At 40.6% G+C, this 16,316-nt stretch overlaps 1 protein-coding gene across 4 annotated transcripts in view; it reads right to left on the bottom strand.

The window, feature by feature from the left end:
• Positions 1-16,316, bottom strand: part of LOC127366672 (low-density lipoprotein receptor class A domain-containing protein 4) — a 217,867-nt gene that overhangs the window by 135,074 nt on the left and 66,477 nt on the right. For all 4 annotated transcript variants that reach the window (XM_051405832.1, XM_051405833.1, XM_051405834.1 and 1 more), the window contains one exon: positions 1,960-2,799. In XM_051405832.1, the coding sequence (XP_051261792.1) occupies positions 1,960-1,999 (40 nt within the window). In that variant the 5' untranslated portion in view covers positions 2,000-2,799. The remainder of the gene's footprint in view (positions 1-1,959; positions 2,800-16,316) is intronic.

The raw sequence follows: 16,316 nt of genomic DNA, 5'->3' as shown, positions 1-16,316 counted from the left end.
CTCTCCGCCAGCTGCTGGTCATTTACACTCGTCCTCTACTAAAGAGCTAGCTGCTATGTCTGAAAATTACACTATGAAATCAGCTAAATTGTTAAGCTGGATAAAGACTCCGCCGGCCTTTTTTCAACAGCAAAAAAAAAACACTCCTTGTCTTTTCAAGCATCTAAATTATACAGAGTGGCATTTCTATCTTTAGAAAACCATCTTTGGCCAATCGGCTAAGTACAGGCAGAGGTGCATGCAGGGAACATGTAATTAGACGACATGCGTTTTTTCATGGGAGACACTTTGACATGTCATGTAGGAAAAGCACAGGTGTAAGTTATAAAATGAATGATGGCTGGATTCCATTTAGGTATGTTGGCTCACTGTCAATTGAAAAGAACAGAGCCATTGTTAATGTTGTAGGTTACACCTGGGCTTTTTCTACTATGACAAGGCCAAAATCCACTCGCTCATCCTCTCCTCCCTGTACAATAGACGCTCTATAGTTTATACTGTTGTGAGCAGAACATTGAAATTGTGGATACTTATTAATTAACATTTTATACCATTACTAACAGATCGAGTACCGTATAATAAAATTAAATGCACTGCATTGCATTGCATTGTGGGATTGTTAACATTGATAGTACTTTTTTGCAGGGGTGGAAGTAAGAAATTACAACTACACAGGTTATTATAATTAAGTCATTTTTGGGGGTATTTTTGTAAGTCTGTAATTTTACTCTTAATTACACACACTACAAGGAGTTTTTAACTGGTCATGAAACAGTTGTCAATTAAATACGGATGCCTCTATATGAGCTATAAACAAACAACACCATCAGACAGAACATTGGCTATTTCCATACAGTAATTCTTGATGCCTGCCACAATGTTGGATTCCCCTTGAAATCAATGAAACACGGCAGTGGAAACACTACTAATCTCTACATTATGTAATCTGCTTTACTACTTTTAAGATCATAATTTGCTACTGAGTAGGTCTACAATTTATATCCAAACCTTTCATCAGCATTTTCGTGGCCATTCGCATTAGGCACACAGGAAGAGGAAGAGGAGGAGGAGGAGGCGCAGCAAAGCGTCCTGAAGTGCTACCTGCTTCCTTGCAGCGCCAATAGTAACCAATTGGGCTATTCAGACAGCGCGCTGCCATTTGGAGCTGCTGATCAGTGATATTCTGCGTCCGTTCTATTTCTTTTAAAACAACACTGCAGCAGGCACAGGTTCAGAGAGATGACCACACTGATCAGAACATCGCAGGAGTCAGGAGTAACTAGGCACTGAAGATTTTGAGAAATAGAAACCAAAGGGAGACAGTGCCTAGCTGTTTGTTTGCAGTCCGTTGGGAGAAATTTATATTAATTACATGTATTCTATGCAGATTCCAAAACATTTTTAGAATTTTTAGATAAGACAAAATTCTTGCTTCATCTGTGTATTAGTTAGAAAACAAATTGCATCTATTCATCCATTCATACCTTTTATCATTTATCAGAGAAATGTTTGTTGAAAGTAGATATTTTCTACATGGATCTCCGCTATTAATTGAATGCCTGCTATTGATAATGCATTAAACATCAACGGTTAAAAGGTCATTTAACTCTGAGTAGTTTTAGACAAGAACACTCTAACACTTGTACTCTTACTGAAGTATTTTTTGAACACCAGTAGTAATATTTCAGTACTTCTACCTGAGTGCAGATTTTCAGTACTCTTTCCAACACTGCTTTTCTGTTTCACTGTAAGAACTTTAGAGGGCACTATGTAGAGCACATATATAGAGGCTAAATATAGTGCACTATATAGTAAACGGGGAGTGATAGACTGACCACCCAAACTATTGTTAATGTGTTCAAAAAGCACTTGACAGTTGAATGAGGACACACACATAGATTGCTATATAGATGAATACAGACCCACACCCACACACAGCTGTGCATTCTCAGTGTTTACCTTTAAAGGCATTTGTGGCCGGTAAGTCAGTTTCCTGCATACTGCTCCTTCCCGCGCTCTGCCAGCTGCTGCCGATGCTGCGATGGATGCCAATAGACAAACCTTAACCGGTCCGAGCCACGGCCACTGGGGGGAGGGAGGGTGGCCGAGAGGAAGGGGCGGCGCCTGCCGGTCTCACTGCCATCTTTCTTCATCAACAGTCCATGTGCGGGAATGAAAGGCCGCTGTCTGTCAAACTCTGCAGCGGGCGACTGTCGCACAGTCACTCTAGTGCTCTAAGTACGGAGCTGACTGGTTAACTAGTCTGTGTGGTGGTTTAACTGTCTTCTGACAGTGTTGCTACTGCTGAGTGCACAGGGCTTGGGGAATATAGTGATAGCTAAGAGGGAGAGGAGCACAAAAAGATGGAGGGGGACTTTATAGGGGTTGAGACAATGATCTGGGGTTGGGTGGAGGAGGATGGATGAAGGTTTAGGAAGTTGCAGTGCACTATCCTCCCAGCAGCAGGCCTGCAGCCATGGCCAGTACCCTGAACTATTGGCTGTCTCTCAAGTTTTCAACCTGCCTGGCTGCAGGTGAGCGTCTCAGCCTCTTTTCTGCCTGTGAGCTAAGAATCTATATATCTGTCTGCCTCTCCTCCGCAGTCAGGTTTGTCTCTTAAACTCAGCTCTAATCAACATGCTGTCTCCTCCGATTTTCCAAGCTCTTTTGCTGGCTTGTTCCTGTGCTTTTTTTGTTGTTGTTTTTTTGCCTCCTGTCCTCTCCTCTCTCTCTTATGTCTTTTGTCCTGTTGCTGCAGTCCCGAGCTCAGCACGAGGCGCTCTCACACTGGCACCGCAGCTAGAGAAAAACACAGACAGAGGGAGAAAGTCAGTGAATAAAATCATGAGATACCTAAAACAACAGGCGAAACAGATACACCCAAGCAAAACATGGGCAGGGCTAACGGCTGGCCTGCACTGACCAGTGGAGAAAAGTGCACAAAAACAACACTCATCCACATCCACCCACGCACACACCCACGCACACAGCAGAGGACGAGCTGCAGTGTGTGTGTGTGTGTGTGTGTGTGTGTGTGTGTGTGTGTGTGTGTGTGTGTGTGTGTGTGTGTGTGTCTCAGTTTGGATAGCAGGTGGGTGGCTGGCTGGCTGGCATGGCCCCCTTTAGTTCCTCTCACCCACTAGGTTCTTACATGAAAGAGAAAGTTTTTCTGAAAGCCAAGCGCCGCCTGTGACCCTATTTCACAGAGCAGGGGAGAGATAGAGCCACATGTCAGTGTGCCACTTTGAAGTCTGCCTGATAAACAGGGCTGGAGGAGGCTACGGCTAAGGAAACAACAAAACTTTATTTACATTTCAAAAGTGCCAAGTGCTGCTTTTTTGTGTGTCTGGGAAAGGAATGAAATCTAAAAAAAAAAGAGGAGGGTGAAGAGGAGGAGGAAGGGAACCGGAGGAAGACCGGTTTTGGTAGAAAAGTAACAACTGCTACTCTTTATTGTAGTTGTTGAGAACATACGCGTTAAAATGAGGGTGCAGGAGAGGTAGATCACATGGAGCATGGGGGGGGGGTCAGAGAGGAGAAAGGCCGACGTTGAAAACAAAAGAAAGAACAAGGGAAACGACATGTAGGAAAAGGAAAAGAAACAAAAAAGAGAATAAAAAAAGTTTCAAAAAGAGACAAGGAGAAGGGGGCGGAGAGAGACTGAAATCAAACATAAAGCGATGTAGGGGTAAAAAAAGTTCAAGAAAGAATCGACACGGGACGAGAGAAGGGAGGAATTTGTTGGTGAGAAAAGCAGACAGACGGTAAACAAACACACGCCCTGTCTGAGGTTTGGAAAAGGCTCGACAGATCTCAGTTAGCTAGTCTTATCTCAGCTGCTTGCCTGTTCTTATTGGGTCTTATCGCAGTAAGGATACACACAACAGCTGTGCCCTGACAAACAGAAAAGTAAAGGCGAGAACTGGGCTGTCGTGACATAGAGGCATATTTACTTTATTATGTTCCTTACCACTGATGTTCGTGACTAAGCAAAATGTCCAGAGTCAGAGTTCATGGACTGGAACTTTTTAAAAAAAAGAGTTTAAGATCATCAGATGGGCTTAAATGAGCAACTTTGGTTTCATAGAGGTTAGCCAATCAAAGAGCTGCTTTGATTGAGAAGAAAGGAGAAGAAAGGAAAGGAAAGGATAGAACAGGAAAGGAAATGGAAGGAAGGAAGGAAAATAAAGGAAAGGAAATGAGAGAAGAGGAGAGGAGAAGAAAAGGAAGGGAGAGGGGGAAAGGAAAGACAAGAAGAGAAGAGGAAACAAAATTAAAAGAAAGGAAGGGGTAAAAAGGAGAGGAGAGGAGAATAAAAGAAAGGGAAGGTGAGGAGAGTCGAGGGGAAGGGGAAAAGGGGGAGGCTCCACACTGGAAAGATTGATTACAGTGTTAGAGCAGAATTATCACAGAGTAATCCTGTGTTTGATATTGAGAAGAGCAGCCTGTGTGTGTGTGTGTGTGTGTGTGTGTGTGTGTGTGTGTGTGTGTGTGTGTGTGTGTGTGTGAGAGTTTGGTAATCTTCTGTTTATCCATGTTGAGGCCTATGGAGTTCACTGTTTTCACAGGCTGAAAGATGATGCAGCAGTTTCAGTGCTAACAGAGCGGTCTGTCTTCAGAGAGTCTCAACATTAACTCTGTCTGTTTTTACAAGTGAATTCACTTCCTTACACTGTGTGTGGCTGCCCAGCAGCACCAGAGAAACTCAGCATTTGCTTGTTTGTCTGCTTGTGATTACAGCTTACAATCTGCCTGTATTGATATCAGCAGTACAGTTGTAATGGGAGAGAAAGACTACTGAGGGCTTCCAAAACCTGATCATGTGAAAGGTCTTTCTTCAAAGTTCCAACAACAAGTCGCTTTCTGTTCTACTCAGTTCTGTTTGATTTGACAAATGTTTGGAATAAAATGTGCAATTTATTGAACAGAGTTTTGAACATTCTGAGAGAATATCATGTAATTGTATTTATTTATAGTTTGTTTAAGACAGAATTTACTTCATTTTTTTTGATTGTTTCAACTGTTTTAAACTTTGTGATAATGCACGTTTTAGATCATTCAAAGGGTTTTAGAGAGATCTTTTACTCATATTCTTCAGGTTGGCTAAAAACTTAAAAATGACCAAAGGATTTACTGCTCCTGATTTCCTGCTAAATAAAGTATGGCATTATGGAGATGAAGTAGGCCGAAATATCCTGATTTAAGGGTGGGAGATAGGGATAAAAACCTTGTAGCATATATCGTTTTACACTGCCATATCAATACATAATGTGACATTTTAGTAATAGCACATTTCCTGCAGGATCAATTGAAAAAGACTTTATGGATACAGTAACCAGGCAGGTATCTGTCATACATCGATGCACAGATCATATAAAAACCCAGTTATCTGTCCTGCAAAGGTTTAATACAACCACAGATATTAAAGGGATAGTTACTGCAGTATAAACAGTATGGAAAATGATATAGTATATATACTGTACATCGCCCACCCCTCACATCAATCAAAACATCCATCTTCAAATCTGACTGTGGCCTTACATATCCTCTGCACCTTCCTGAAACATTGCTCTAGATCCCCATTAAGGACCCCGGCTGGCCCCAGGACCCCAATTTAAAAACCATAAGCAAAATACTCTTTTTTGGGAGTGGCTAATGTGAATTATTAACAAGCAGTTCCAACCAGAAACATATCATTTACTTACATAATGAATACCCTATTCTATTTTGACAAACTAACAAACCAGCTGACACACAACTGGAGCAAAAGTGGCAAAAGTAAATTATTGATTTATGAAACTTAACATTGAAAAAGGGCAAAAGTCACAGAATGTATTTACCTTTTCTTAATCTAATGGCAGAACATTTTCTTACTTATTCTTTTCACAGTATGGAGCAGCAGTAAGGAAAGAAACAGGAATTAAATAGTGGGATTTTTACAACGTGTGCATATTCCAGTAGTTGATAAGGCCATTATTGTGTAGTGTGAATTAAATCACACTCTGACTCTACCACTCTATTCTGGTGGAGAAATTAAAACATCATATGCTGTATTCAGGAGTCCCAGAGTTAGGACTTTATATCTGATTCCATTATATTATAAATGTTATATTATTTATGTTATATTTCATACAAAACTACTGCACTGCATAAATCTTCAATGGCTCCTCAGGTGGATAGTATCATTCCTTCCAACCTGACACAAAAGCTCTTTCTGCCGACTCCCTGTAAAAGTCAGTCCAGCCTGACCCCACAGACTGTCTGTCTGTCTGTCTGTCTGTCTGCTGGGTCATCTGAGGCCAGCCAGTCGTCATGACAGGCTGTGGAACACGTTGTTTGCTGTTTGACAGCGGGATTTGAGGCTGTAGGTGGATGTTTATCTGCGCTCTGGTCATTTCGGGACACCTCCTGGTCTCCTGTCTTATCTCTGATGCATCTGACTGTAAGACTTCAAAGTCTGAGCAAAGCAGAGAACACAAAAGTCTGGAAAACACCACAGCAGCACAGTGACATCTATAAAAGGGACAATGAAGTGCTTTTACTGTTCATTCTCCGTCAACTTTTGTTAAGATAAAGAAATTGAAACAGCAGAAACAGACAAAAAAAAGATGTGTTTGTTAAAGCTTTGTAATATTGTGAGCATGCTGACAGCTCTGACACAAGGGTGGATACAGTCTCTTTGGTCATTCTGCTATACTGACAACAAGCACGGCTGCAGAGCCAAGCAGTGTCCTCTATACATTGAACCATGCTGTGTATAACAGCTGTGCTTTGAGCTAAATGCTAAGGTCAGTATTTCAACTTGGTAATGTTTAGCTGGTATAATGTTTATACCATGTTCACAGCTTAGCTGAGCATGTTAGCATGCTAACATTTGCTAATTAGCTATAAACATAAAGTACAATAAGGCTGATGGGAATGTCATTACGAAGAGTGAGACCCAGAGGGGCTTAAGTGACATTTTGGGTTAAAATGAGTTATATATCAAATAAAAGCTCCTGATAAGCTCTTTTTTACTTCTAAAAGGACACATGGGAATCAATCAATCAATCAGTCCAGAGTTATTAATGAAAAACCAAAAGACCTCAAACTGAACACACACAACTATGTCCACAACTATGAGTGCGCTATTTTTTTTTCTCAATAAAATACATAATATAAAAGTATTTTGTCATCCACATGATTATGAAGTATTAAAGGTCCAGTATGTAGGATTTAGTGGCATGTAGTACTGAAGTTGCATGCTGCAACTAACTGAACACCGCTTATGTCAGTATTTGATGATCTTTGAATGAGAAAGGGCTGCAAAAATTGCGGAAAACATGAAAGGCCCTGTAAAAAGGTACTGTACAAACATGGCGGTTCAATATGGCGGACTCAAGGGAAGGCAATCCATGGCGTCTGTAGATAAAAACAGCTCATTCTAAGCTAACAAAAGCACAACAGTTCTTATTTCAGGTGATTATACACTAATGAAAACATACTATGAATATTATATTCCATTTCTGCCAATACACCCTGTGGATGTTACACACTGGACCTTAATAGGAGATATTGCAATTCATCCTCAGGGAAACATGAATGTCTGAACCAAATGCAATGGCAATCCATACAATATATGTGAAGATATTTCACTCAAAACTGCAAAAGTCAACCTCATGGGGGAACTAAAAGAAAAGTCAGGATCATCAAAGTCAATTCAGGATGTGAATCTGTCTGGAGTCTGGAGTCAATGTTCTGCCCATACACAGTGTGTAGCCTTTCATTCTTTAACAAAAACAATCTTACCTCTGTACATAATGCAGGCAGCTATTACATTGACATTAATATGGACAATTCTAGGAGACAGGTTGCACAGAAAGATGGCGTCCCCATTCATAATCCACCAACAATGTTCTGATTGGCTCAGTTATGTTGGTGGCAAACAGCTGTCAATGAGCACTGGACTTTTGATGAATTGTTGGAAAAATTGGAGATGTGGGCATCAATTCAAAGATTGGGATCCAAAACAGCAGAATCACACCACAGAAAATCTCTAACCCAAGAACATTAAAGACCAATCCCACGTTTCTGTGTATTTCTTTATTTGGACAGATCTAACTCCATATTGTCTACCTTGAATAACCATCTAGTCTGAGGATGAGGTAACCAGCTACCGGAAAGCCAGCACAAGTGAAGCAGATGGCAAAAACAAATGTTTAAATGTGCTCATGCATCTGCTATCCTTTCTTTTATTACTGTGTTCAGCCACTGTTGTTTGTCACATATACATCAGCAACTGAGCTATACCTCCAAGAGTCATTTAGGACAATAATACTGAATAATATAGGTATTTTTCGTGGGCCATATCTGGGAACAAAATTAACCTGACGTGGTTCTTCCTGAAGGTCTGTGTCATGCGAGTTTTTGAGAATGCCCTCTATAGGCAGCATGTGCTGCTGCTTGTCTCCAGCTGTCTGCCTTAAAATGGACTCCAACACTGTGAAGAAAGGAACATGCAGATCTTCATAATGACAAGTATATAGTCTTTTAAAGTGTTCTTGAAGCTTTACCAGCTCCAGCCCTACTTTTATTGAGCTGTACGTGACCTCTGACCTCCCTGGAGTGGGTAAAGTGAGGAGAGATTCAATCATAGCATTATAAGTGTTGGAGTATGTTTCTGCGTGTTGTATCTCTCTGTCATTGTAACATACGGGGATAACTAGCAACTCTAACAGTCAGCTCCGACTCCTCTGCTGGGTCACACAAGGACATGTGCTTATCAGCGAGACAGCAGTCAGACAGACAAACATGGATTGGGGAACAGACTTTAAAACCATGGGGCTGTTCGCATCTGTTACACTGAAAATGTAAGCATGCTAAAAATGCGATTGCATAACAAACCAAGTACTGGGGCTACAGAGGTGATTCAGAGTACTGCTGCAACAGACGTGGAGAAAGAGTCATTTTAGAAATGTAGCTCTCATGGACTGTTTATATTTGGTCTGACTCATATCTAACAGTATCGGCTGGAGGAAGTATGAAATGTCTCACTGCTGGACAATAAAACTATGTGGACATCTCAGAGATTATAAACGACTGAGGGTGATATTCAATTTTATTTCTTTGGATTAAAACATGAGGGCAACTGTGGACACACAGCATGCTGAAAAACCTCCACACACACTGCTGAATAACGCCGGCAGGCGGCAGCGTCTGGTTTGGATACTGAAAAAATATCTTGATCTTTCTAAAACTTCAATTACTGATGCATGGATCACAAGGTCAGGAAGGTCATTTAAGATAAACAGCTATGACACTCCCCCAATATGATACTGGGGGACATCATGTCATGTCCAACCCAGTTTTCAGTCTCTAAACAGTGTTCTTTTACTGTCCAGCTGTCAAAATCCAGATGACAGGAGTTGATAAACTGGGAGTCAAAAAGCAATGTTTTGTCACACCCTTTGGAGTCTCCATATAGACGTACAAGGTACCCTTTAGAGTCAGTTGGGGATACAGTGGGCTGTACTCCAATGTAAGCTATCTGTGACAGGTGATGCAGTGTAAAGATCTAGAAAGTCCAAATAAGGAGGCGGTTGGGGTGGACAGATCAAGACAGGATTTTCAGCCAGGACACCAGGGTTTTTTGTCCCATGTGAAACCAAAAGTCATAAAGTTTTATGTTACATAATGTTATGTACATGACCTGTTGCGTCACGTAATGTACGTGTAATCATGATATTTTCCTCAGCCTAACCATGTCGTTTTGTTGCCTAACCAAGCTGTGACCTTTTCACATTGTATCAAAAAGGCATGTCATGGGCGCCCGGTTAGCTCAGTGGGTAGAGCTGGCGACCCATGTACCGAGGCTCAGTCCTTGCTGCAGCGGCCCAGGGTTCGAAGCCCTTTGCTGCGTGTCATCCCCTCTCTCTCTCTGCCCCCCTTTCCTGTCTGTCTTCAGCTGTCCTATCAAATAAAGGCAATAAAAGCAAAAAAAAAGAAGAAAAAAAAAAGGCATGTCATACAAACGCTTAGGGGTACCTCTATGAGATGCAGAGGGATGTGACAAAAGGGTGACTGTATTGGAAACACCTGGGATGAGAACATGTTGGCGAAATTCAGTCGCTTCATCTGTTGCCCTCTGCGCTCACAGCAATTACAAATTACAAGCAGCAGAGAGTATTCTTTGATGCCCTGGATTTTGCCTTTCAGGCTAAGTACAGTCCGCACCATTTCTTCATGGAGGTTTTTGGGGCCATATGCAGCCTGCAGGCACTATGCAGAGCTGCGTATGGCCCCAGACTTTATCTACATTTTTATTTATAGTTTATATTTTCCAGGAAAGATGACAGTCAAGTAAAGACAGAAATACATTGTTTAATATAAAGAATCAGGTCTCTATCAAGGAAATTCAACAAGATTAAAGGTTTAGGGCATTAACAATACAGCAATTTATAGTGCAGTATAGGATATATAACGGCTTACTTCATGATTTTTACATTAGTGACATTTGATCAATGTCAAGACCAAGAGTCTATATTTGAAGTACAACTCTTGCTGATCAGAATCTTCTGACAATGTACAGTATGTGTAGGCTGGTGGCAGATGAAAGGTCGTTTAAGGACACAGTCACTCTGTCACACATGAATAGATGAGGATTATACAAGACTCAAAATGATTAATGGAAGATCCACTTTAGTCTGCTTCATTAGTCTCATCCATACTGTACTCCAGTTAGACGAGCTTGGCTTGTGGCCAGGCTGCAGCTAACAGAGGCTTTTTAAGGTTGAGCCCAGCAGCTACTGTCTCACACCTCGCTGACGACTCAGCCTACTGTTTGTCTCACAAGGACAGAAAACAAGGACAGCAGTTTTAAGTTACTGTATGTAGAGAGAGAAATCACCCGTTTGTCCCTTTTCTTATACTTGTAGGGTTTGTTTCATTCCTTCATTTGACAGAAATATTGAAATTTCTAATTTGAAATTGAAAACTAATATTGACTACAGTTGGACATTTGTGGACATATGACCTTTTGAAATGGGTGACAATCGCCTTCCACAGACAGTTTTATTTAAATAGTTGAGCATTTTGGGGCGTGAAATTTACTTGGTTCACCCATATCAAATAAACCTATCTCTTGTCACCTATCTCTTGTGGTATATAGAAAAACAATGGTCCCTATGAAGACTGCTGACAGTGTGTTATGTGGATGAATGGAGAAACTGATTCAGGAAGACAGCATCTTAGAGACAGATATCTCGAAACCTGAGCAAATACGACACAAACTATAAGAGAAAATATGTTTTACTTTCATAATTTCAGTGAACTGAAATCTTCCGGAATGGTACAAGCTTTTTTTCTGACGCATACATGAACTAGATTTATTCCCAGGAATCTTGAAAGTTTTATAATACACTTCTATTTTCAATATTACTAATAATACATTGTGTAACAGCTGTGTTTTTATTGCCTACTTGGTCTAAATGGACTCATTTTCAGACTGTGTACTTGAAACCGATTCTACCAGCTGCTATATTACACCTTTGTGAATTTCCAGGTGTGTCTAGCTGGCAGCTGTCAGTTATTTTCTGGTAAATAATTAACTGGACACCTCTTACACACATTAGTTCTAAGTGAATACACCTTTGAACTGTAGGTAGCAATAGCAGCAGTAACAAAGCTTCAGCACAGGCTAATGGTTTAGCTACAGAGTTTTGAGTTTGTGTACGCAGCAGTTTTGGCCACAGTTCCGCCTGCCTTTGCCCTCCATCTGTCCTTCAAACCTGCAGGCTACACCTGCTTAACTGTAGTCATACACAAACTCCTTTCCTGTCCTCATTCTTTTGCATTGTGTAATCTGTAAGGCAAGAACGATAGAGTTGTAACTGTAGAATTTGTGTTTCAGTTCCTGTCTGTTCTTATTCAACGGTCCAAGTGTCTTTGAGCAAGGCACTGAACCTAAAATTGCTCCTGATGTGTCTGTGGGAGAAGCAAGTAGCAAGGCGTTTTTTTCCCTTTACTGTACTTCACTACCCAAATTCTAGCTGCTCCTAGCCCACTGGTTCTCAACCTGGGGGTCCTAACCCCCACTATGGGTCGTCAAAGCTTCACAGGAGGTCGCAAGGCCTTCTTGATTTTAAGGTGTGTGAGACAATTTTTTAAGAAATCTATTTTTGGCCTATATCTCAGCATTCATCTTCATCACACTGAAGACTTAAACACAAGCTATAGTCACAGAACCTTCGCTCTCTGCTAAATAACCTCGTCCTGCATTAGAAGTTCATACAACCAAAGAGCTCATAGAACAATGACAAGAAAACACAGAATTTGCCAAAAAAGAAGCACATTAAATATTTATGATTGTTAAAAAAACATAGACAGAGAACTATATGAAAGCTTCCTAGAATTATCAGGAACACTGATGAAATATTCAAAAAATTACAGTTCTTCTGTTCACCATTTGGGTTAATTGTGCATGATACAGGGCTTCTATAAGAGAAAAGGTTGGGAACTACCGTCATAAACTTGCAGCACACTTCTGAATTAAATAAAGCTGCTAATTCGGACTTTGTGTTGGTCTCATTCCAAAAATCCCCTTTTTTCCTGGTAACTTACTGAGCTGTCATGCACTCATAACATCACTGGTGAATATCATCCTCTACCTTTCATAGGTAATAAAGCACAAGTGCCTGAAAAAATAACCTTTTTCCTTTTGGAGGAATTATCTAATACATCATTTGCCACAGGGAAAAAAATAACATCTGAAAGTGTGAAATGATGCACAAAATGACTGGCAAAGCAAAACCAAACAAAGGTAGGCTGAAGGCGTCATTCGTCACATCCTTGTCTGATCTGGCTCTGTGTCACGCCGACTGCCAGCCGAGTGTGACAAATCTGACAGGCTTAATCTGGCTATGCATCAACTCCAGAGTCGAGAGGCCGGACGCACAGACAGACAGACAGGAAGAGGGGCAGCAGTGGTGACGCAAAGACAGACAGATACACCACTGAGAGAGCGGAAAAGAGAAGGATAGGTAGTTGATGGCAGTAACGCGAAAGGTTGAAGACTCGTGGCGGTGTCGGCAGCTGCGGTGATAGACACAGGCCACTTTGTATCTGACAGGTAGCTGCTCTGATCTAGACATTTTAACTTTTAACAGTCGCAACAAAGAAGAGCAAAGAAAACGCTCCAGAGAACAAGAGCAAGGAAAGACAGACACATTAGAGGAAAAAGGTACATAAGTATACCAGTAAACAAAGAGTAAATGGTTCTATATAAGCTTGAATGTGTGTGTTGTGGTGTATGGACAGCTGTGGATGTGCAACATAATCTGACAATCCATACTGACAGACGGGCTCGACACAAAGAATATAAAGAGAGAAGAGCCATCGGGCAAAATTAGCCTACACTTCCATAAAGAGACAACTGATCAAAGGCCTGTCCCCAAGGCCTCTCCGAGGATTTGCTTAAAATGTCTCCTGATCTGCTGTTTTAGTAGCCGGGCTGGTTGGCTAGCTGTCCCGATCATCAAACCCAGACAAAAGATAGGAAAAGACCGGATGGATTAGAAGAGAAATGAGAACAGAGATTGTCTGCAGGCATAAACACCGTGCTCGTGCGCATGATGTCATTTTATTGAGCCAAACAATAAGATGTAAAGTGGACGTTAAGTGGCGAGCTGCAGAGGGCCTGCTTACCATCAGTTTGTCACATGGCCACCAGCAAAGGCCTGCTTCTGGTGATACTATTAACTACTTCGACTGGCCTGGCTGCCATAGCAACACCCAACAGAATATGTTTTATTAGTTTAAAAGACAAAGTAAAGAGAAGAGGAGAAGAATGGCCTATTGTGTTGATCTGTGGATTTAACACATCTGTGGATTCTGGTGTTGGTAATAGAATGATTAGTCAATCAATCAATTCGTTGTCAAGTCTTAAATTAATCGCCAACTATTCTGATAATCAATTAATCATGAATTTTTAAGGAAAATGCCCAAATTCAGCTTCTAAAATGTAAATTCTTTTAGGTTTATTTAGGTTAGGTTTTCTCTATGATAGTAAACTGAATATCTTTAGGTTGTGGACACAACAAGACATCTAAGGACATCACCTTGGGCTTTGAGAAACATTTTTAGTCATTTTCTGATATTTTCCGCACCAAACAGTTAATCAAATAATTGAGAAAATGATTGACAGATTAATTGAAATTGAAAATGATCGTTAGTTGAAGCCCTAATTGAAAATGATGGATTTACAGGTGGCAAATAAATGACAAAGCTGAAGCCATTTTGTCTTAAACTCATTCAAAGCAGCTTAATTATTTGATAGGGTTGGAGGAAACAATTCATTCACAAATAAAAAAAAATCCATTCTTTATGTTGTCAGTAAAGATTTCAGAAGCCCTTGGGCACACTTACGGTTTAATGATGAAGGAAAGGGTTTTGTGAATGCACCCAGACACTAACATTAATGAAGTGAGGCACCGAGATCCAGCATTAGCAAACGAGCCATTGTTTTAGATCAATGTGTGTTTGTGGTAACTGCTGGTCTGAATGTGTCGGTGGTTGCTTGTGGTGATGGCAGATGCTGAAATAGAAAAGAGGGCCATAGCTGTCTTTGTGTGTGCCTTATTTGTTTTAGTTAATTTCAAATCAAGTTCTCTTTTTTTTGGTCTTACAAAAGTTTTTACGCTCCCCGCCACTGACATGGACTACTGTCTACCTCTGCATCATTCTTGGTCCTACTAGTGGATTGCGGCAAAGTAAGGAAAATTCTCAAATCCTATCATGGCTTTAAAGCCCCTCTTCTTCTTTGAAGTCAAATTTGGCACCAACAAAATATAACCTGTCTTCCAGAAAGCCACTGAATGCACCTTGCAGAAGTCAGCATACTTGGGTTCAAAGCTGAATTTACTTGAGCAGTGGGCACAAAAAATGACAGAAAGTCTGCTTGCTCATTCTCTCCTGAAAACAATGGCCATCCTCTGTTTAATGATGTGCTTGCACACTTGCAGTGAACCCCATCTACAAAGAATGCAACTGAGCCACATTTTTCACCGTCCATTCAGCATCTTCCATTTTAACCCATGCAGCCATCTACAATGGCCATGTAATGCACAAAGCTGTGACCCCGAAGCGTTTTATTCTGTGAACTTTGAAGTCTTCTGAGGACACAATGGCACTGTGGCTGATCCAGCAGACACTGATGGAGGACCAGACTACTTTCAGGCGAGATGTCAGGTCTCTCTCTTTGGTATAATGCTCCACAGAGCAGATGGGTTGTAAATAGCACATACTGTGTGCAGTTTACAGCCTTTTACCTGATATCTGGGCACTGAACATGGCACCAAGGGAAGAAACGATTGCAGAAGATTTTCTACTTTTTTCCAAGTTTCCCATGGACTTTATTCCGACAGTTTTTACATGCATGGACTGTGATTAAAGGCTTTTTTAAAATTGGTTCTACTAACATTTCTTGTGCTTTTTTTTCTCCAGATTGACTTCCAAATGGTACAGAAACAACTACAGTATATTCTAATTGTACAAAACCAATATTTTAAACATCTGAAATTGCATTTGGATGTATGTTGTTTACTCTTTGCTTGTCATCTGTCTGGTTATGTGTGCATGTACTGATGCCACAAATGAAGTTCCTAACGGATAAATAATGTTATTTTGATTTGATTTGAGCTAGAATAAGAAAGAATAAGAAGCTAACAAAGATGTACTGCAAAGATGCAAATGAAAGCAAAAATCAGGTGATTAACTATTAAAAGGAAAAACAGAAAAAGTTAATTGTATTTTTTAATTCACCTACAGTCCACAAAGTATCCCATTCCCTAAAACTGAATAGGAAATAAATATTGTCTTGACAAAAATCACAGCCTAAAATAGCTAAAACTATGATAAAAGCACCACAAAATACATTTACAGTCGAATTAAACAGTAAGGAAAGCAGAAAATATAGAAAACAGTGGATCTACTGTCCTCTGAAAAGTCTCTGATCATGATGTTACATTCAATAAAACACTAGTGCCTTTAAATGCCTCTCTTTACCTTCTTCTACAATGAATAAGACACACAAAAATGCAGAGAGGCACATGGATCCAACCTTGCATGCCATTCAAAGAAGTATGTAAACATGAAAATATGCAGGTACATTTGAATACAAAGACACACACATAAAGGAGATCACACAAAGAAGCACAGCATGTGCAAAGGCAGCTAGAGGCGGCAGAGACATTACAGGCTGCAGTCACGCAGCAAAAATCCATCTCGTTCCCTCTGACTGGGGAAAAATAAAAAAAAGTAAGAAGAAAATCAGACAGCACAGC

The sequence above is a fragment of the Dicentrarchus labrax genome, unplaced genomic scaffold, assembly GCF_905237075.1.
Source record: "Dicentrarchus labrax unplaced genomic scaffold, dlabrax2021, whole genome shotgun sequence".
NCBI lineage: Eukaryota > Metazoa > Chordata > Actinopteri > Moronidae > Dicentrarchus > Dicentrarchus labrax.
The sequence above is the reverse complement of the archived record's forward strand: the minus strand, read 5'-3'. Positions and strand labels throughout refer to the sequence as shown.